This window comes from Pristiophorus japonicus, chromosome 21 (assembly GCF_044704955.1).
Source record: "Pristiophorus japonicus isolate sPriJap1 chromosome 21, sPriJap1.hap1, whole genome shotgun sequence".
Classification (NCBI taxonomy): Eukaryota; Metazoa; Chordata; class Chondrichthyes; family Pristiophoridae; genus Pristiophorus; species Pristiophorus japonicus.
The window spans coordinates 63119742-63142496 of record NC_091997.1 but is presented as its reverse complement, the minus strand read 5'-3'; the positions used below and the strand labels follow the sequence as shown (position 1 = coordinate 63142496).

Here is a 22755-nt window from a genome sequence, read left to right as displayed (position 1 = left end):
CTGACATAACCTTTTTTGCTGGAAAAGATCATCTTACTGGGATGAATGGAATTATCTGGAGCCGCTCCCGGCAGGGCTGTACGGACACTGGACCACACTGCCCTCCACTGGGCAAAGAGGGGATCTTCAGCCACCCCCCCCCCCGCCCCCCCGCCACAGCTGCCTGCTTCCTACTCGACTGTCACAACTCTACCGGCCAGCCTTCATGACAAGGTCGTCCAGCTCGAGCAGGCCAGAGTGCAGCGCATTAAAGGAGCAGATCGGCAACTAATGATTAGCCCTCCATCCAGGCGGAGCCAAACCGGAGATGGGGCACTGGCCCACGGAGGAGACGGAAGGAAGTTGGGGAGTTCACCCCCTCCCCCCACCCCACCCCCTTCCCCCCCCCACCCCCCGCCCGCAGGAACCTTGTGGTTGAAGCTGAAAGGGGCGCTGGCAGGAACACGGGGAAAAGGAATTTGCATAAACCCTGGGAACGGTCGCAGTAGGAAAGAATTTGAGGGAAGAAAAAAATAACCTTCTTTAAAAAATGGGTCATTTAAGAAAAGATAGTCCTCGACAGACGGTACAGTATCAGTGAGAAGTACTGCGTAGTCAGTAGCCTCTCCACAGGCTGGATACTGGAAACGTGTACAAGCTGTTCTTAGCCCACAGCAAGCAGAGCTGTTGCTGAAAGCAGTATTATACCATCTGCCTTGCTGCCTCTACCACCTGTTTCCTACTCACTCCGACTGCCAAGTCCTGAGATCTGACAGTGTCCCGTGGACTCCCCCTTCCTTGGTAGCACCTGGCAGGCACGTCTGTGCTGCTTCTCACTTACCATGCTCCAGGATGATGAGTTGGGCACTGGCCCGTTCATTGCCTACATCGTTCTCCGCCACACACTGATACAGACCTTCGTCAGATTTCACCAGGCCAAGAACCTGCAGGTTCCGCTCATTCTGAAACACACAGCAAAGAGCAATGTTGAAACATCACCTGCCACAGAATCACCTCTCTCCATTACCAAGCTGGTGAACCCTGAACTTTAGCACTTCTGAGGTTGAGAGTAAGGCACATTGTTGGGGCAGAATAGAGGGAAGCTTAGCGCATGTTAATTTGTGCCATGTACGTGGCTTGCGGGTATTCGATGCCAACACTGGGGGCAAATAATAGAAAAATATTTCATTCTCCAAATGAGAGCTAACATGCCGCCATGAATATAATAGTCAATAGAGCCAGCTTGGACTGGTTGGGTCGAACAGCTGGTTACTGTGCCGTATATCCTATGTAAAGCCCTGCCAATAGAACCCTAAAACTCTGTCAACTCTTTCAATGATCACAGAACGGAGAGAGAAAACTGCCGCAGTCACCAGGAACTCAACTCCATTGAAAGAAGACATCGGGGCAGTCAGACTCCACTGGGGCACTAACCACGCTCACACAGCGAACACCAGGCTTTCCGCCAACCGCAGCTAACCAAAGGTTCCCTGCTGGCCTGGTGGGCTAACGACCCATACACATGGAACCTCACAGGTTTGCCAGGTTGTGGAGTTAGCTAGCCAGGACAGGAGTGGGTGTGCTACAACAGACCTCAGTGCTCCCAGGCTGAGAGGAAGGTGAGGAAGGTTGGGGGGGGTGGGGGAAGCAGTCAGGGTTCCTGCTCCTGAGTGCTGTTTGCTGACCCCTGCGAATATGTGCTTGTGTGGACGGCAGATGAGGAAAGGATCGGGCTCCACTGTGTGGCACTCCACAGTTGTTGAGGCCAATTCACTAAATATATTCAAAAAGGAGTTAGATGAAGTCCTTACTACTAGGGGAATCAAGGGGTATGGTGAGAAAGCAGGAATGGGGTACTGAAGTTGCATGTTCAGCCATGAACTCATTGAATGGCGGTGCAGGCTAGAAGGGCACCTATTTTCTATGTTTCTATGTCAAATAGCCCCTCAAAACAGTGTCTTGGCTCACACCATGAATGGGACTTGGACGGGAGGTGCCTTCAGGAGAGGAGCGACATTTGCTTTAATCTGTGCAGCCACTCAGCGCTCTGCAGGTCCTGCGCAGCCAGTGAGACAATTTTTAAATTGAAAAAAACGTGCATGCACGGAATTTTGAATTGCCCGTGTGGCCCCATTGGCGAGGAGATGAGAAAATTAGAAATAACACGCAAATCCAAACAGGTGGTAATTCACAAGGTATTTGTGATTTATACGGAAGGATCATCACTGAAGACAAAAATAAATTTGGCCGAAAAGTGTATCTGATCCAAACCTGAGCCAGAGTGCAGAGCGAGTGGGGTTTGATGTGAGGATTTTGCTCAAGGACAGGCCCAGAGCTGGTGCTAGTGCAGAGTGCAGGGCCAATGCAAATCCAGCTACTGCTGCACACACTGAATCCAAGAACTCTACACCGAAGATTTAGCCTTAACCATAGAGGCCCAGCCACACAGCCAGCCACAGGCAGTAACTCAATCCCCCAACAGATAGTGTCTCGCTTCCCACCTACTGCCAAGAATCTAAGAGAGATCCCACATTATTATTCTCAGAGGAGAGGCACCAGGTGTGGCTGTCTGTAACAATACTCGATGGGATGTAAATCATTATAAATACGCCCCACATACCAACAGGATTAGAAATATCCCCCTCTCCCTCCCAATACTAACATGCTTAACGCCTGTAAGAGTCCACAGGAAACACAGAAAAAAAACTACAAACATTGTCAACAGGGAAGTCGAGCTTACTCTGTGCATGTGGAGCTTGCTGCATTTCTGTCACATTTTATAGCAAATATCAACAGGAGGTCAGGCAGGAAATTAAAGCCATGTGAACTGATTCTGTTGTAATGCTCACTCTGGTGAAAATGTAACTTTCTGAGCTTCACATGTGGCGTTCAGAGGCCAGATCTCCAACAGCCTTTCACTGATCAGTACAGGATGTAATGCAATAAATGGGAGCGAGGACAGAAATCATTTGTGTTATCAGCACGGATATTGTTGGGAATTCAATGTAGGGCGAGATATGCAACATGTCCACGGGAGAGGCCGCTGGGAGGGAGAGGGAAAAGGTGCAATCCAAGAATCGACTTACAACAATCTTGAAGTAATCGCTCGGGATCACCACGTCTCCGTTCTTGATCCACTTCACGGTTGGTAATGGTGCCCCCGTCACTTCACATTCAAACACGATGTCCATGGACTCGTGAGCGTAAATGTTGGCCGGACGCTTCAGAAAGTGAGGGGGAACTGTACAAAAAGAGAATGGAATAGTCAGCACATGAACTACAGGCACTGCCCACCCCCCCCCCCCACCACCCCAAACACCACCCTATCGAGGGGCGGGGGCTGTGTGCTCAGTGGGATTTCAGGACAGTGTAACAGTCAAGTGGGTGAAATGTTCAGTCGAGGTCCACGAACTCAGCAGCACAATTGCAAGTTCCGCTCTCCCAAGCTTGGACTGTGCTTGATGAGCACTCTGGGCTGTGACACGAAGGTCACTTTATCACTGCTGCGAGCACTGGCAGCAATTTCAGGTGATGAATTAAGACGTTCGCACATGAAATGTGTCACACTTTAGAGTGTGGCGGCTTCAGGCTGATTTTTTTTCTCATGGAGTATTGGGAATGGACTAAATAAGCTGGGGGCTGGTTACACCAGGTGTCGCAAGCAGGCCTGCGCCCAGAGACTGGAAATTACCACTGCACAAAAAAATCAGAGCAAGAATTAGACAATGTCTTTCACAGAAACTCCATCTCGGATTCTAGATTAGTTTGGGGATTAAATTTAAACAAGACTTTTACAGACACAAAGGTGCGTGTGTTTCTGGAATACATGATACAAGTAAAAGACTGTAGAACAGAGAACATTGGTGCAAGCAGCAGACAGCACCAAGCAAGGGCTGTCATGAGCACTGTCCTGAGGTCCATTTGTTTAACGATAGGAATGGATCTCCAGATTGACCAGAGGAGACAAAAACCCTGGAATCAGTTAAGGAACAATCAGATGCTGAAATGGGGAAGAGGGTTGCTAGATGTATGAATTAAGATGGACTGAATGGCCACCCTCATTCGTAATTATTTTCTGATCTTGTGACTGACACTGGACGTTTTTATTTTAGCATCAAATATAACAACGGATTTGTTTATCTGTAGGATCCATCTATGGTCACGTCACCATTTGCTGTCTCTACAATAGTTGAAAGGTAATATATGTGTCTAATGTATGGATCCGTGAGGATGCCCACAGGTTTGTAGAGCTGTTGCATTGTGAGCAGTTTAGTCACGTGATGTTCGCAAGACTCAATAAAACCACAGTCAGTTGGGTCTAGGTCATCCACGATGAGGTTATGTCGTTGTGAACCTAGTGGATGAACTGGTACTGTGTAGTGTGACTGTTAAACCTTTAAGAACATAAGAACATAAGAACTAGGAGCAAGAGTAGCCCCTCGAGCTTGTTCCGCCATTCAATACGATCATGGCTCCACTTCTCTGCCCCCTCCCCATCAGTCAAAAATCTGTCTATCTATGCCTTAAATATATTCAATGATCCATCCTCCACAGCTCTCTGGGGCAGAGAATTCCATAGATTTACAATCCTCTGAGAGAAGAAATTCCTCTTCATCTCAGTTTTAAATGGGCAGCCCCTTATTCTGAGACTATGTCCCCTAGTTTTAATTTCCCCTATGAGTGGAAAATCCTCTCTGCATCCACCTTATCTTATATGTTTCGACAAGATCAATTTGTTAATAAACCAACTAGTTCTTAACAGTGATGTGTTGCTATGAATTCTTAAGCAAAGTACCCAAGAAGCAGATACATTACGATGTGGGACCTGACTGCTTTATTCATTTACCAAACCTCCTCAAGACTCAGGTGCACCTTAAAGACCGGCACGGCCTGTTGCTATAGCTACTAATTACTCATCATTTATGTAAAATCATTAGTGTCTGAGACAGCTGCAATGTGCAACATCGCAAACCATGTCAGATATATTTGTGCGGAGGGAGCTTCTGTGGAGACAGTCCGAAGCCCAACTGCACCTGGCCTGAAACCGCAACGGGGTTGTTAGCTGGTTGATGGAAGGGGTCACTCTAGACCCTACAGTGCTCATCCATTTGAACAACTCGTTCGGAATCTCGGATCATTTGTTGGTCTTTACCCAAAGGGGGCCGGAGGGAAGCAAGGACTGCCCTCGCCCCTGTGCCTATGTTAGGGATGAATACACGGGCAGGCCCCCCACCACTCCACACAGAAAGCCAGTATTGCTGTAGATTCAAGCAGGGTCATGGAGCTGGCTTGTCAGTTCAAGTCCCTGGTCCGTGCACTGATTCGAAGATGATATTCATGAACATTTCTTTTTAAAATTGTCAACGCCTTCCTCTGCAGAGTTCCTCACCCTTTAGATTTTAAAAGCAGCTCAGATAAGCTGCTAATAACCAGACTGTGAATCACATTCCAAACTGCTGACAAACTGATGTAGTGTCACCAGGTGATTACATGTCACAAGTGCTGAGCATTTCAGTGACCAAAAGGCCAGATTATCAAATTACCAGCAATTCAGCTAAGTGAGCTGCGGACGCAAAGCAATTACTCCAGATGAATTCAATCATCCTCCACATCACACACAGGAAAATGCAGCGGGCCCCGAAATATCAGCATCCAGCTTGTGAAATGCATCTTTCACGGGGAGCGAGAGAAGTCGAATGAACAAGGGGTGGGAATGTTACTCCTGTCTCAACAGTGCACATCACTCTTACACAGGGACACGTCAGGGGACCAGGAACATCACTTTGTTTGCTGATTAACTCCCCTCCTGCTCTGAGGGTGGAACAAGTATCGTGCATTCCAGAAACACAACAACAACTTGTATTTATATAGCGCCCTTAATGTAGTAAAACCTCCCAAAACACTTCACAGGAGCATTATAAGACAAAACATTTGACACTGAGCCACACAGGGAGAAATTAGGGCAAAACAACCAAAAGTTTGATTAAACACACTCACACCTTTGTGTCTGTAAAAGTGTTTGTTTAAATTTAACTCCCCAAACTAATCTAGAGTCCGAGAGGGAGATTCTGTGAAAGACGTTGTCTAATTCGTCCTACGATTTTTGTAGAGTGGCAATTTCCAGTCTCTGTTGCCCAGGCCTGCTCGCGACAGTTGTGAGTGTAGCCCGGCCCAGCTTATTTAGCCCATTCCCAATAAGAACATAAGAAACAGGAGCAGGGGTGGGGCGTACAACCCCTCGAGCCTGCTGCACCATTCAATAAGATCATGGCTCGTCATCGACCTCAACTCCACCTGCCCACCCAATCCCCATATCCCTGGTCCTGTGTAATGAGGAATAATAAACAATCTCCTGGTAAAAGATCCTCTCGGAATGAGTGATCACAGTATGGTTGAATTTGTAATACAGATTGAGGGTGAGGAAGTAGTGTCTCAAACGAGCGTACTATGCTTAAACAAAGGGGACTACAGTGGGATGAGGGCAGAGTTGGCTAAAGTAGACTGGGAACACAGACTAAACGGTGGCACAATTGAGGAACAGTGGAGGACTTTTAAGGAGCTCTTTCATAGTGCTCAACAAAAATATATTCCAGTGAAAAAGAAGGGCGGTAAGAGGAGGAATAACCAGCCATGGATAACCAAGGAAATAAAGGAGAGTATCAAATTAAAAACCAATGCGTATAAGGTGGCCAAGGTTAGTGGGAAACTAGAAGATTGGGAAAATTTTAAACAACAGCAAAGAATGACTAAGAAAGCAATAAAAAAAGGAAAGATAGATTACGAAAGTAAACTTGCGCAAAACATAAAAACAGATAGTAAAAGCTTTTACCGATATATAAAACGGAAGAGAGTGACTAAAGTAAATGTTGGTCCCTTAGAAGATGAGAAGGGGGATTTAATAATGGGAAATGTGGAAATGGCTGAGACCTTAAACAATTATTTTGCTTCGGTCTTCACAGTGGAAGACACAAAAAACATGCCAAAAATTGCTGGTCACGGGAATGTGGGAAGGGAGGACCTTGAGACAATCACTATCATTAGGGAGGTAGTGCTGGACAGGCTAATGGGACTCAAGGTAGACAAGTCCCCTGGTCCTGATGAAATGCATCCCAGGGTATTAAAAGAGATGGCGGAAGTTATAGCAGATGCATTCGTTATAATCTACCAAAATTCTCTGAACTCTGGGGAGGTACCAGCGGATTGGAAAGCAACTAATGTAACGCCTCTATTTAAAAAAGGGGGCAGACAAAAGGCAGGTAACTATCGGCCGGTTAGTTTAACATCTGTAGTGGGGAAGATGCTTGAAGCTATCATTAAGGAAGAAATAGCGGGATATCTATATAGGAATCGTGCAATCAAGCAGATGCAACATGGATTCATGAAGGGGAAATCATGTTTAACTAATTTACTGCAATTCTTTGAGGATATAACGAGCATGGTGGATAGAGGTGTACCGATGGATGTGGTGTATTTAGATTTCCAAAAGGCATTCGATAAGGTGCCACACAAAAGGTTACTGCAGAAGATAAAGGTACGCGGAGTCAGAGGAAATGTATTAGCATGGATCGAGAATTGGCTGGCTAACAGAAAGCAGAGAATCGGGATAAATGGGTCCTTTTCGGGTTGGAAATCGGTGGTTAGTGGTGTGCCACAGGGATCGGTGCTGGGACCACAACTGTTTACAATATATATAGATGACCTGGAAGAGGGAACAGAGTGTAGTGTAACAAAATTTGCAGATGACACAAAGATTAGTGGGAAAGCGGGTTGTGTAGAGGACACAGAGAGGCTGCAAAGAGATTGAGATAGGTTAAGCGAATGGGCTAAGGTTTGGCAGATGAAATACAATGTCGGAAAATGTGAAGTCATCCACCTTGGAAAAAAAACAGTAAAAGGGAATATTATTTGAATGGGGAGAAGTTACAACATGCTGCGGTGCAGAGGGACCTGGGGGTCCTTGTGCATGAAACTCTTTTTGGAGTTTATCTGAAAAACATAAAACATTAAACCGTGCATGAATCCCAAAAAGTTAGTTTGCAGGTGCAGCAGGTAATCAGGAAGGCGAATGGAATGTTGGCCTTCATTGCGAGAGGGATGGAGTACAAAAGCAGGGAGGTCCTGCTGCAACTGTACAGGGTATTGGTGAGGCCGCACCTGGAGTACTGCGTGCAGTTTTGGTCACCTTACTTAAGGAAGGATATACTAGCCTTGGAGGGGGTACAGAGACGATTCACTAGGCTGATTCCGGAGATGAGGGGGTTACCTTATAATGATAGATTGAGTAGACTGGGTCTTTATTCGTTGGAGTTCAGAAGGATGAGGGGTGATCTTATAGAAACATTTAAAATAATGAAAGGGATAGACAAGATAGAGGCAGAGAATTGTTTCCACTGGTCGGGGAGACTAGAACTAGGGGGCACAGCCTCAAAATACGGGGGAGTCAATTTAAAACCGAGTTGAGAAGGAATTTCTTCTCCCAGAGGGTTGTGAATCTGTGGAATTCTCTGCCCAAGGAAGCAGTTGAGGCTAGCTCATTGAATGTATTCAAATCACAGATAGATAGATTTTTAACCAATAAGGGAATTAAGGGTTATGGGGAGCAGGCGGGTAAGTGGAGCTGAGTCCACGGCCAGATCAGCCATGATCTTGTTGAATGGCGGAGCAGGCTCGAGGGGTTAGATGGCCTACTCCTGTTCCATGTTCTTATGTTCTTATTCCCTTATGAGTCTCAAAATCCATCGATCTCAGCCTTGAATATACTCAATATCCACAGCCCTCTGGGTAGAGAATTCCAAAGATTCACAATTCTCTGAGTGAAGAAATTCCGCATCTTAGCCCTAAATGGCTGACCCCTTATCCTGGGATTTCGCCCCCTGGTTCTAGACTCAGCAGCCAGGGGAAACAGCCTCTCAGCAACTACCCTGTCGAGCACTCTCAGAATCTTATGTTTCAATGAGATCACCTCTCAGACTTCTAAACCCCTGAGAATATCGGCCCAATCTACTCAATACTCTGAAATAAAATCAGCCTGAAGCCGACACACTCTAAAGTGTGACACATTTCATGTGAAATCGTCTTAATTCATCACCTGAAATTGCTGCCACTGCTAGCAACAGTGATAAAGTGACCTTCAGTACTTCCCCGTAGTGCCACACAGCCCAGAGTGCTCATCAAGCACAGTCCAAGCTTGGGAGAGCGGAACTTGCAATTGTGCTGCTGAGTTCAAGTGGACCTAGACTGAAAATTTCACCCACGTTATTGTTGCACTCTGAGGGTCACTCATTAATACTTCACCAAGTGACTGTTCTTTAATCAGCCCCTGGGCAGAGTAAGTGCAAGCTAACCAACCACGGCAGCCATCACAGTCCAGCCGGTTGACTGCTGCATATTCTCCAGTTGGGGGTCGGGGCACCAAATCGCAACCAGGAGACAGAACTCTGGCAGATTTTCCCTCCCTAGTCGGAGGGACACCGTGGCTCAAACTGCTGCCCCAACAGAAATTAACTCACTCTGGCCAGGCCAGGGGTAGGAACTGGGATCCTGGAGGAAGCAAGAACATGATCAGCAGGAAATAGGACCACTGCACACAAGCCCGCACTAGAAGGACCCAGAGACACAGAAAATGCCTTGTACACACACCTCCAAAAACCCGCACTGTATGCTTCCAAGTCCTGAAATAACTATAACACAAATACAGACAAGTCCTAAAGAGCCTTACCAAATACAATCATACCCACAGATGCATTTAAGGGAAAGCTAGATTAGTACATGAGGGAGAAAGGAAAGGGTATGGGGATAGGATGAGATGAGATGGGAGAAGGCTCGTTGAGCATAAACAGTTGGGCCAAATGGCTTGTTTCTGTGTAACCCCCTCCAAACGCCTCTCATTTTGTGCAAACATACCTCCTACTCTGTGCACCCACCCTAAGGGCTATACTCCACACGTCACTCCCTCCCTCCGCTGCCCAAAGCATTATTACATTCATTAGCCACAGGTAAACTGCCGAACTAAGTGTGATCAGAGAAGCTGAGAGAGTCTCCAACAGGCACAGGTTGGGGTGTCATACCTTGAACGTTGAGCTCTGCCTGAGTCTGTATGGTCTCATTCCCAGACTCTGCAACACATTCGTACACCCCAGCATCCTCCTCCGTGACATCCCTGATCTGCAGACTACCACCGCCGACCAGAGTGATCCTCTGGGACCTACGGGTTTCAGACAGACATTAGTATGAACACCATCAGATAACAGAACACATTCTGGAAAATAAACTGATATAAGCAGGATAAAAGACAATAATCTTGTCATCTGTGACCTGGTGCACATTCCCCCTGTCCCCTGCATCGTCGCTGGGGCAATATCCTGGAACTCCCTCCCTAACAGCACTGTGGGAGCACCTTCACCACACGGACTGCAGCGGTTCAAGGCGGCGGCTCACCACCACCTTCTCAAGGGGCAATTAGGGATGGGCAATAAATGCCGGCCTTGCCAGCGATGCCCACATCACAAGAATTATAAAAAAATACAAACTCTCCCACTGATTCTCCGAATTCTCTCCCCCGCCCCCAACGTAAATCACCCCTTTCACTCTTTAAATATCAAGAGGTACAATTGTTTTGAAAAGGTATTGATGCTCTGGATTTTAACATGCTGCTAAATTACTCACTCGAGATTTCAGTATTTGTATAATTTTCATTCTGTAGGGAGTTATTGATGTGTTGCCGTCTCCACAGCCTGTGCTTCTCAATAAAACAATACCATTCCACTCTAACAGCTCCTCCTCATTTCAGTCCTGGCTTTTCATTAACACAAAAGCTCAACAAAGAAGGAACAAGTGGAAGATTTTCCTCGCTGTCAATGAATTACCTGGAGCGCTTTGACAGGTCGCCCAGTGACACTCCAGGAGTAGAATTTATATTAACCTTTGTTCTCCAGAGTCCCATACCTTGCCAGATCCCTTCATCACCTCATTCTATAGGACCCACACTCAGTATCTCTGCGACCCCCACCCCCCCCGCCTCCCCTCGATCATTTCAATCCTGCAATGACTAATTCAGCACAGAGCCAGGGGTAAAAGCACTGCCTGCTATCGTACTGAGGCACGCAAACCAGAAGGCTCCGGCTTCCGCCCTGTGAGTTGGCCGACCTCAGTTGGGTGAGTGGTATGGACGCTAGCTCTGGCCTCAGCACCTCAGGGACAGGGGAGGAGACGGTTCTCACGTGTGTCCACTGACTCCCACTGGCACAAGTGAACGTTGGAAGGGGACAGAATGGGACTGTGATGTCTTCACGGTGCAGCAACAGGCCACTGGGTCAACTGACATTTTCAAGACTGAAATTGCTAGGCTTTCTGTTACGTAAGAGAACATAAGAACAAAAAGAAATAGCATCGAGGGATACGGGGCAAAGGTGCGTAAATGGAGTTGAGGTACAGATCAACCTTTTGTTAGGCAAGGGTATTCAGGGTCACGGAAACCAAGGCAGGTGGATGGAGTTAAGACACAGGTCAGCCATGATCTAACTGAATGGCAGAACAGGCTCGAGGGGCTGAGTGGCCTCCTCCTGTTCCTATGGCCAGGCGCACACAGAAGGAACGGCTCCTTGGGCCACGAATCAGAGGGCACCCAGCTGAACAGTGAGTTAGTGCGTCCGAGAGAGAAGAGAAAAGAAAATCGTCCAAAAGGAGAAATGGGCTGGAGTTGTTTTGCCAATCCAGTGCTCCCTCCCTGGATTAACTTGTCTCCAATGTATGTATATAGATGGTGCTCAACTTATTACAGGATGGGCTGGATAGGTGGGAGATTTATTCTTAAAGGAAAGAACATGTAAGTGAGGTTCAAGCGCATCATCGGCCAAAACTGCTCCATTTAATTTATTTGAGTACGCCTATAACATTAAGTGGTTGGCTTGGAACAAACCCTTGGGTTTAGGGTGAATTAAAAAAATACCAAAAAAAATGATCCAACCGCTTTTTAAAGGCCCTGACAGGCTGCGTTTCAGAAGTGAATCTGCAATGAGACACCCGTGGTGTGTGTTTGAATTCGATTCTCTCCAGGACACCTCGCTCAAGGCCCCTTCAGTACGGAGACTGCCTGAGCCCAATGGGAGCTGAAATATTCACATATTTGGCAATTTTGGATCCCATTATGTAAATATCTCAATGTCACTACACTACGGGGAATGTTATGGAAAGTCAGCATGCAGCTTGTCTTCAGTTGAAGCGTGGACAGGATCCCGCGATTACTGGGCCACATCAGCCATCAAGGGACAGGGAAGGGGAACGTGGGACGCCAGAAAGCTGGGAGTCATTATCTGTACGAGGAGACAAGCAAGGAAGTTACCAGGACTTCTGAAGAGGTTGCGAGCAATAAATTAACATACTGAAGGAGAGAGAGAGACTGCATGCTGGGCTACAGCTTGGAGCCAGAGAATCTTTCCCTCTCTCTCACACACATACCACCCGGACACACACACACACACACACACACACTTTCACAATCAATCATACACACACACCACCAGACACACTCTCACACGGACACACACACACACACACACACCACCCGGACACACTGTCACATGGACACACACACACAGCACCCAGACACACTCGCACACGGACACACACACACACACACACACCACCCAGACACACACACACACCACCCAGACACACACACACACACACACATATACTCTCACAATCAATCACACACACACACCACCCAGACACACACACACATATACTCTCACAATCAATCACACACACACACCCAGACACACTCACACACAAACACCACCCGGACACTCACACACACATATACTCTCACAATCAATCACCCACACACTCGTTGACACATACACACTCGCATACATACACACAATCAATCACACACACTCACTCTCTTACACTCACACATACACTCTCACACACACACACACACTCACAAACACGCTCATGCACACTCTCACACTCAATCACACACACACTCGCTCAAGCATGCTTTCACAATCAATCACACATTCGCTCTCTCACACACGCAACATTGTAACTCGAGCGAGGACACAGACAAGGAGATACAATCTTCCCATAGTGTGCAGCCATATGAGGCAGTAGCCGTGTAAAAGAGGTGTTTGAGTGAGGTCCAAACCCAGGAAGATTAGTTTGAGTGGCTGGAAATAGAGTTCTGTCTGGACACAAGTGTCACTGTGTGAGGGCAAGTTTTCTATCGATTAGATTACCGTACAGGAGAATAGTCACTTTTACTAATCAATACTTTAAAATGAATTCAAACAGATATGGTCCATTTTACACTAACTACTAATATTCCCAGTCTTGTAGAGTGCTAAGGTGCAGAGCTCATGTATTCCACAGCCCGTGTCCAGGCAGCAGCCAGCACACCCACCCGAGAGCAAACCGTCTGCTTTGACACCGTGCGTTCTGACAGACTGAGTCACTGATACAAGTGTGCAGCGTAACAGCTTGAATGAAAAGCAATCTGTATTCACCATCTCCCAGCACCCAAGATGTCTGCAGCTCCTCTCGATTACCTCTCAGCCCCAGCAGAATTTATTGCATTACAGGCCATCATTAAATCACATGCACTTCCATCGGAAAGCAGCCATAAATCAGGGTGTTATTTTTTAAGAGTTTATCTGATAGAGTCCTGTTGTTTCCAGTTTCCAGTAACACCTAAGAGCAGTTGAAAGTCCCTCAGTCCTCACCCATCCCCAGTGGCAGCACTGACTGTAGTCACTTCCGTGTCTGGGGCTGTGCCGAGCCCATTACCTCAGCCTGGAGACCGCATGGAAAAAAGACACTCCAAAAACAAACTTCAGCCGATTGTCTCTGTTCACTGCGGCCCTTTTCTGTCCCCAACCTCTAAAGCCTAGCTTCTGCCTCCGTCCTCCAACATTTGCTGAATGGGCACTGCTTGCTGGTGCTTTCCAGTACAATGTCCCGTCACAGTTGTGTGTGTCTAGACAGTGCGTGCTGGCAGCTGTTCAACACTCGGGACATCGCTACAGTCCCCATCCTCATTCAGTGATCGGGAGCCAATTATCCTTCCCTAGTCCAAGGGCGCTGAGGCCAATGGTAGCACCACAAACACTGCCCTGGCTGAGGTGAGCTAACCCAGCATAGACGGATCTTTCTGCTGGGCAACACTTTCTCACTGAGTCGTCACGTACCAATGGGACACACGAACTGGTGAGGGAAGAAAACTTAATCAAAAACATTCTCTAAGCTTCCCTGGTAGATTCATGTTGAAGGACACTATAATAATCTGCTAGCAGAAAGGGCAAGTTAACCCTTACTCCATTACACACATCTGTGTATTCAAATACATTTTCAGATTTTTATAGCAAGTTTGATGTCAGTGCTGAGCAGTGATTTCACTGACCTCCATACCTACTTACGTATGTGCATATCTGTCAGATTTTTGTCATACTTTGTGCCAACTCTATTCCATGATAAATTCCTGTGTCCACATATAACATAAGCTGCCTATGTAAACACATCACGGTGTAGTTACACCCTCCTGCCAGTGGTGGTGCCCACCTGCCCCGCAGACAGACTCCTGCACACCATCTCTGCTTCTCTGCTTCACAAATATTTGTTTAATTTGCTCTCAGGACGTGGGTGACACTGGCAAGGTGGCATTTATTGACCATCCCAGTTGCCACATAGTGTGAGACTGGAGTCACGTGTAGGCCAGACTGGGCAGATTCCCTTCCCTGAAGGATGTTAGTCAATCAGTTGGGTCATTTTTATGCTGCCAGCTCACAAAGTCTCAGATTATTGAATTCAATTTCAGCTTGGCATGGTTGGATTTAAACTCTTGACCTCTGGGTTACTAGTCCAGCACCATAACCACTAAACTACCGCACCTCAAGATTTGCTAATTAACTATGGATCATAATATCAAATCAAAATAAAGACTGATTGTCTGACTTTTAAAGGAGATTGAATTCCATCTGTGTACCCTGGTTACCCCGCCCTGTAACCCTGCTTCTCCTCAAAACTGTACTGGATTTTCACTCCATTGGGCAATGCCACAGGAGAGCGACCAGTAAGTACTCATTTCACACCTGCTATTAAACTCTTAAATCCAGTAAGATTGGCCCAGTTGTTGCTATTCTGTAACAGTTACCTAATAATTTTCTGTTGATGTCTCTGTGTTGCAGGACTCCTGGTCCTCAAACAGTGGGCTGCGATTCCCACATGGTGGTCATTTTATAAAGGGGCTTTTACCCCACCCTACCTCCATAAGACCACAAGAATTAGGCCATTCAGTCCCTCGAGCCTACTCCGCCATTCAATAAGATCATAGCTGATCGTCACCCTCAACTTCACTTTCCTGCGCGATCCCCATATCCCTCGAATTGCCTCGAGTCCAAAAATCTATTGATCTCAGCCTTGAATATACTCAACGACTCAGCGTCCATAGCCCTTTGGAGTAGAGAATTCCAAAGATTCACAATCCTCTGAGTGAAGCACTTAAATGGCCGACCCCTTATCCTGAGACTATGCCCCCACTTCTAGGCTCTCCAGCCAGGGGGAAAACAACCTCTCAGCATCCACCCTGTCAATACCCCTCAGCATCTTATATGTTTCAGTGAGATCCCCTCTCATTCTTCTAAACTCTGGAGAGTATAGGCCCATTCTATTCAATCTCTCCTCATAGGACAACCCAAGGCTCAATCTAGTGAACCTTCGTTACTCCGTCTCCAAGGCAAGTATGTCCTACCTCAGATAAGGAGACCAAAACTGTGCACATACTCCAAACAGCATTCCCAGGCCTTCTTTTGTCGGAGAGCAAGAAAATGGTGAATCCCAACCCGATCAATATCCTACTGCCAAATGGGTCATGACCAGAGGGCCAGAGACAGGGGAAGCATCGATTAAGGGTCACAGCGAAACGATCACTGATGCTCTCCCAATCCAGATTATTGCCTTACAACAATCCTATTTGGTTAAGTTGACTCTGTGAATGGAAACGACGACAGACCTTTCCAAGATGGTCTCCTCACTTCGGGTCCAGTAAATGGTGGGTGTTGGATAGCCAGAGACCACACACGGTAGTAGTACTGTCTGGCCTGCCACCTTACTAACAGGGACAGGTTGCTGGAGAAACATCAGCTTTCGCTCTGCACCCATCTCTGAAAAAGCACAACGAGAGAATTGTTAATGAAGCAGTTATCACAGCTACACAGAGATCCGGCTTTTAAATATAACAGAGCACCTGGACTTTACAGGAACAAATTCACCATCGAGAACCACAGGACAAAAATAATGAGGAATACTTTTGAACATTTTTAAACTATTTTGTAAAATTAATCTTGAGTGCATCGAGGGGAAGGATGTTTGCATCAAGGCATGGAACATGTTTCATTGTGTGGCACTCACAAGTCAGGTACAGCACGGTTTGACAGAGTAAAGTTCCCTTTACTGTGCGTAAACCTTAACAAAGCACTGCCCAACAGCAAGCGTTTACATTTACCTACCAATCGTCTTCTGCCCTCTCAGTGAGATTGCCAACTGAGTGCCAAAGTAGGAGCAGTTTGGCACTGGTTTTGGAACACCCAAACTCATTTCATGCAGATGCTTGGGGCCATCAGATAGACGAGATTTTCTTCCCGTCCGCCTGTCAGAGGCCAAAGTCCCCACCGAGTTCCCTGGTTCTGTTGCTCACTGTTTATTGTGATTGACGGTTACCTGGTAAAACGGTGAGCTCCACCTCTTCGCTAACTTTGGAGGAGCCTGCGGCTTCCACGGAGCAGCGATAAGGTCCAGCATCGCTGTCAGAGACATTGCTGATCTCCAAGGCGCCAGTGGGCAGTTTGAGGAAGCGTCCCTCCAACACCACGAGCTGTCGGTTGTGTTCCCACCTGACAAACGGAACGAGATCGCCATTCACCTCGCAGCCTAGCAGCGTGGTGTCGCCTTGGTGCACAGAGGCCGCTTCGGGCTGACCACTGAACCGAGGAAGACCTGAAACAGGAACGGTCAGGTGTCACTTTACTGCAGCTATCATACCAAGTAACAGAGAGTGGCCATTCATCTCACTGACCCCATAGACTGAAATGAAGACTTCCTATACCACCGTTCACAACCTCAGGACCAAAGCGTCTTACAGCCAATGAAGTCCTTTTTAAAGTGCAGTCACTGTTGTAATGTAGGAAACATGGCAGCCACTTTGCGCACAGCAAGCTCCCACAAACAGCAATGTGATAATGACCAGATAATCTGCTGCAGTGATGTTGGTTAAAGGATAAATATTGGCCCCAGGACACCGGGGAGAACTCCCCTGCTCTTCTTCAAAATAGCGCTGTGAGATCTTTTGCGTTCACTTGAGAGAGCAGAGGGGGCCTCGGTTTAGCGTCTCATCCGAAAGACAGTACCTCCGACAGTGCAGCACTCCCTTGGTACTGCACCGGAATATCAGTCTGGATTTATGTGCTGAAGTCTCTGGAGTGGGACTTGAACCTATGACCTTCTGACTCAGAGACGAGAGTGCTGCCCACTGAGCCATGACTTGTCCTTGGACACATGACCCTGGTCATGGCAACTCCAAGGGCAACTATCAGAGTTCAGTCGATGGGTAATATTCTGGATTAGATCACAGCAGAAGATCAGATTTGGTGTCCTCTACACTCTGCTCCCAGAACGACAGACCTTGGTCCCGCACCAACCTTTCTCAGTTCCAATAAACAAAGTTTGTGGTGTGTGATTGGCAGATATTTGAAAACTCAACGCCCATTGCTGGGGACACCACCAAGTTTGGGAGCAGGAGAGATGAGTGAATCAGGAAGCAGCAATGAGTTGAGAAGAAGTTTGTATTTTAAAAGCTGTGAACTGGAGGAGTAAGGGTGAGGGAAGTGAGGAGAACCAATCAATAAAATAATACAGCTATAGAATCAAGCACTTAGCTGATGTTTTCCAACATGTCAAAAGTGGTTCCTATAATAAGCACCAATCCACAACCAGGCTGTGCTGTGATACACAGCAACTCTGCAGTGTCACCGTCACAGGCAATGTGTTCACACTCGGACTATTTTTAGGACTTTTTGCAGTGATGCTTCATAATCTGCCCAACAAGTAAATGTAGCAGTGGGATTTGGAACGGGCCCAGTACAGCAGATGGCTGGGGGTATGTGCCACACCCCGATCCTCTTCACTTCGAGTTACTACACGCAAACTCATCCAGTTACCACACACTGCAACCCAACAAACTCAATGGGTCAGGGGAGAGACAAGTCGTGCTCTCCCCAGCAAATACCAACCTGGCACCGTGCCTCGCTCAGCTCAGCATTCTGCAAATATGCAACTCCCAAATGATTTATTTCATTTATTTATTTCTTTACCCTTCCTCCTCTCCTGATGCTGCTGTGCTATGTTTCCATGGCTACCGGCATCCCAGTACGTGAGCCTAAATGGTAAAAGTTGGCATCGTAGCCAAGCCCACCCTGTCTTCATCCGACAACCATATACACACACACACAGACACTGGGACACACGCATGCGCACACAGACATTGAGACACACGGACACGGACACCTGCATGGATACACACAGACACACACAGAGACACACACACGGACGGACACACACAGATACACACGTACGGACACACATATGGACGGACACACAGATACACACGTACGGACACACACACGGACACACACACAAGCACTTACACACAGAGACTCGCACACAGACACACATGCATGCGCACACACACACACACACATACACGGACACACACAGGCACATGCGCACACACACGAACGGACACACACGGACACACACACACACGCGGACTCGCACACAGACACACGCGGACTCGCACACACACACACATACACGGACACGCACGGACACATGCACACACACACGGACGGACACGCGCACACACACACATAGACACACATGCACGTACACACGCACGGACACACAGACACCTTTCATTCTCTTCCCAATGAATAATGACTATGCTGTCAATGATCCAGGAGTTCAGTGGGTCAGAGGGAAGGAGTGGGAGAAAAGCTGATCGATTCCATCTCCGAGTGGGCTTCAGACACAGAAGCCGTTGGCAAGTGGAAATAACCAGGAACAAAGTGCTGAATTGGTGATTCAACTTGCAGTGGGATCTGGGTGGGGTGAAGTTTTATTCAAATTTATCTTTATATATAGAATCTCACTTTTTTTAAATGGCAATTTCCGGAGCTGAAGGACCAATGAGATTGGCTTCTCCTCTACGTTAGACCCTGTGTGACATCATTAACGGCACTGCCACAAATCCCGAGAGGCAATCCCGAGCCCCTGATCCCCAGACAGCACGGTAACTCTGCACCCACAGAGGACTCTGCAGCCACAGGTTAACGGGACTGCCCTTACTGACGAATCACACAGCGGCCTAGCAGGAACAAGTCCAACCCGCAGCTCGGACAGTTGGGATTCCTTAAAAAGGCAAACAGAATCCTCTGTAAGCATAGTCCAGTATTTTTCTCCTTAAAATGGGGGGAATACTTTGAACAAAAATGCCAGCTTTCACTCCACAAATACCAGCTGATGGTTGGAGAGAGGGAAACACAAAATTCCCACAAGGACCAGTTTGTATGAGAAGAGCAAAAGGATATCATTGTTCTGGGGAGTGGATGTGTTGAGGTAAATTCCCCCACTCCTTCCAGCCGATGGTTTAGAAGAACTCAGGAAATCCCCATGAACAAAAATGATATTTAGAAATATATAAATCTATATACACACACCCACACACCTATATATATTACATATATATAGAAATAGATACACATAAGCACACACCTTATGTACATACTTTTTAATCGAGTCTGACGGCTATGGCACAGACCAATCACTGCTGGTATTTACCTATCCAGTTACTGCATCCCTCCTGGTGTAATTCTCTGCCTCACTGCTGTCTGCTCTCCACCCTCCGCACCTCAGAGCAATCGGAATTCCTGAGACTGAAGATGGATCTTACAGCTTCTGCACCTGGACAATTCCAGCCATTCCCAAATCTTACACCATCTATTTTCACAGACAGTCCCTGCCACTCCTGAATCGTGCAGCCTGCGCACTGGTGGATGGTCCCAGCTGCCCGTGAATCTGCAGCAGTGTTACCCCCACCCACCTCCACTCCCCTCCCCCTCCCCACCCCCCTCCCCTCCCCACCCCCCTCCGCTCCCCTCCCCACCCCCTCCCCTCCCCTCCCCTCCCCCCCCCATCCCCTCCCCTCCCCTCCCCACCCACCTCCACTCCCCTCCCCCTCCCCACCCCCCTCCCCTCCCCCTCCCCACCCACCTCCACTCCCCTCCCCCTCCCCACCCCACCCCCCTCCGCTCCCCTCCCCATCCCCTCCCCTCCCCCCTCCCCCTCCCCACCCCCCTCCGCTCCCCTCCCCACTCCCCTCCACCCCCCATCCCATCCCCTCCCCTCCCCACCCCCCTCCCCTCCCCCCCTCCGCTCCCCTCCCCCTCCCCTCCCCTCCCCCCTCTGCTCCCCTCCCCCTCCCCTCCCCTCCCCACCCCCCTCCCCTTCACCCCCCATCCCCTCCCCACCCCCCTCCCCTCCAACCCCTCCCCTCCCCACCCCCCTCCGCTCCCCTCCCCATCCCCTCCCCCCCCATCCCCTCCCCCTCCCCTCCCCACCCCCTCCCCTCCATCCCCTCCCCTCCCCTCCCCACCCTCCTCCCCTCATCCCCTCCCCACCCTCCCACTCCCCTCCACCCCCATCCCCTCCCCCTCCCCTCCCCACCCCTTCCCCCTTCCCTCCATCCCCTCCCCTCCCCTCCCCATCCCCCTCCCCTCCACCCCTCTCCCCCTCCCCACCCCCTCCCCTCTACCCCCATCCCCTCCCCACCCCCCTCCGCTCCCCTCACCACCCCCCTCCCCCTCCCCTCCATCCGCCATCCCCTCCCCTCCCCCTTCCCCTCCACCCCCATCCCCTCCCCTCCCCTCCCCTCCACCCCCCATCCCCTCCCCTCCCCACCCTCCCCCTCCCCTCCACCCCCATCCCCTCCCCACCCCCTCCCCCTTCCCTCCATCCCCTCCCCTCCCCTCCCCACCCCCCTCCCCTCCACCCCCCATCCCCTCCCCTCCCCACCCTCCCCCTCCCCTCCACCCCCTCCCCCTTCCCTCCATCCCCTCCCCTCCCCTCCCCTCCACCCCCCATCCCCTCCCCTCCTCCCCTCCCCTCCCCACCCCCTTCCCCTCCCCTCCCCACCCCCCTCCACTCCCCTCCCCTCCCCCGGTCATCCTTGGAGCTTGCGGTATCAGCGAGCTATTGCCAGCACAACGTCTGCAACTGCAGAGGGCTGCCTGTCGCCGGACACTCCAGGCCCGGGCTCGGGTGGCTTCCGCGTGTTCAGTCCCCAGTCGTCACGACGTGTGAGGAAGGCACATGATTAAATTAGGCCGGAGAGAGTCAGGAGCAAAAACTCGCCGTTAATCACAGCAGCGCAGCCTGAACTGCAGCCAAACTTGATTTTGGAGGCGAAATGAAAATTAAAAATGTCCTGAGGATCAGCAGCATTAACAACGACATCCGAAATCAGGGGCCCGCCGTCTCGCGAGGCTCACGACACAAATAAACTGAGGGCTGACAAATGTGCTCCAGCAAAACAGCTCGGATTCCCCGAGTCAAAGGTACCGTGCCAACTTCCTGCATTCTGCAATCCATTCCCAACGATGGCGGGTAGATATTGTGTGACTGGGACTTTGCATCTCCAGAGGAGAGTTCGGATGGAATCGGAGATTACCCAAGTACATACAGCATGAAGTCATTAAACTGAGTCAGCAACAGCAGAGATTTGTAAATTTCTATTAGGCCCCATAACACTCTTCAATAGACTAGGTATCCACCCACTCTAATTATCACGGAAATGATGTACAAAAACCTCTAGACAATGTTTTAACTCCTGGTTACTGATCCTCAGCCCTCGACACTAGTCTCCAAATCAAATTACAATGCTGAAATTAATCCAAAATAACAAGCTTAATTTTATTGTCAGCCTGTTAAGGAAATTATGAATGAGGCAAACAATTTCATCAGGTGAGGAGAGAGAGATAACTTATGGTTCAAGATTCTGCCAATGCGAGCTAGCACTGAGCTCGTACAGCTCATGCACAGGGTGCGATGAGGGACATCCATTCAAAGGCTCGCTGAGCGTGATTGGCTGCCATGAGTTCATGATACAATGTGGGAGGGTTCGTTCAGGCGTTCACTTGGTAACCAATCACATTCACCCATCTACTTGGCGAATGACTGAGCTCTCCCCACACTGCGCCTGGATTCACTCCCTGCTGGCGGGTCACCGCAGCCATACAAGGATTGCACGCAGCTTGGGAGGCACTGGTGGGTCAACCCATTACAGACAATGCTCATCTCTCTCTTCAGCTCAAAATGCTCTTAACTGGCCCTGGAGTAAAGCCAAAGGTCTAGAAATTAGTTTCAGGCAGTGGCGTAAAATGGATGCTACCATTATACGCAATGTCTGATGTTCAGTCTCATTGCAGTCAATAGACTGAATATCGGGCACTGCGTATAACGGGCGGCCAATCCGATATCGTCTGTTTTACACCACCGCCCGAATCAAATTTCTAGGCCGAGGTATTCACTGCAACTGTAAACTCCGTCAGCCCCTCCCCTGGTGATACCACATCATATCCGGTCCTCTCCTTTCACGTGTTGCACTCAGTTACTTCTCCTCGGTCTCCACTGTCTGCCCAGCGATCCACTGCTGTTCTCCCAACTTTT

General features: G+C 48.8%; 1 protein-coding gene across 4 annotated transcripts in view; it reads right to left on the bottom strand.

Annotated features, from left to right (window-relative positions):
• LOC139234030 (neogenin-like) overlaps positions 1-22755 on the bottom strand; it is a 164667-nt gene that overhangs the window by 52973 nt on the left and 88939 nt on the right. For all 4 annotated transcript variants that reach the window (XM_070864881.1, XM_070864884.1, XM_070864883.1 and 1 more), the window contains exons 3-7: positions 16696-16971; positions 15989-16139; positions 10047-10183; positions 3066-3220; positions 821-941 (exon numbers count right to left, since the gene is read on the bottom strand). In XM_070864881.1, the coding sequence (XP_070720982.1) occupies positions 821-941; positions 3066-3220; positions 10047-10183; positions 15989-16139; positions 16696-16971 (840 nt within the window). The remainder of the gene's footprint in view (positions 1-820; positions 942-3065; positions 3221-10046; positions 10184-15988; positions 16140-16695; positions 16972-22755) is intronic.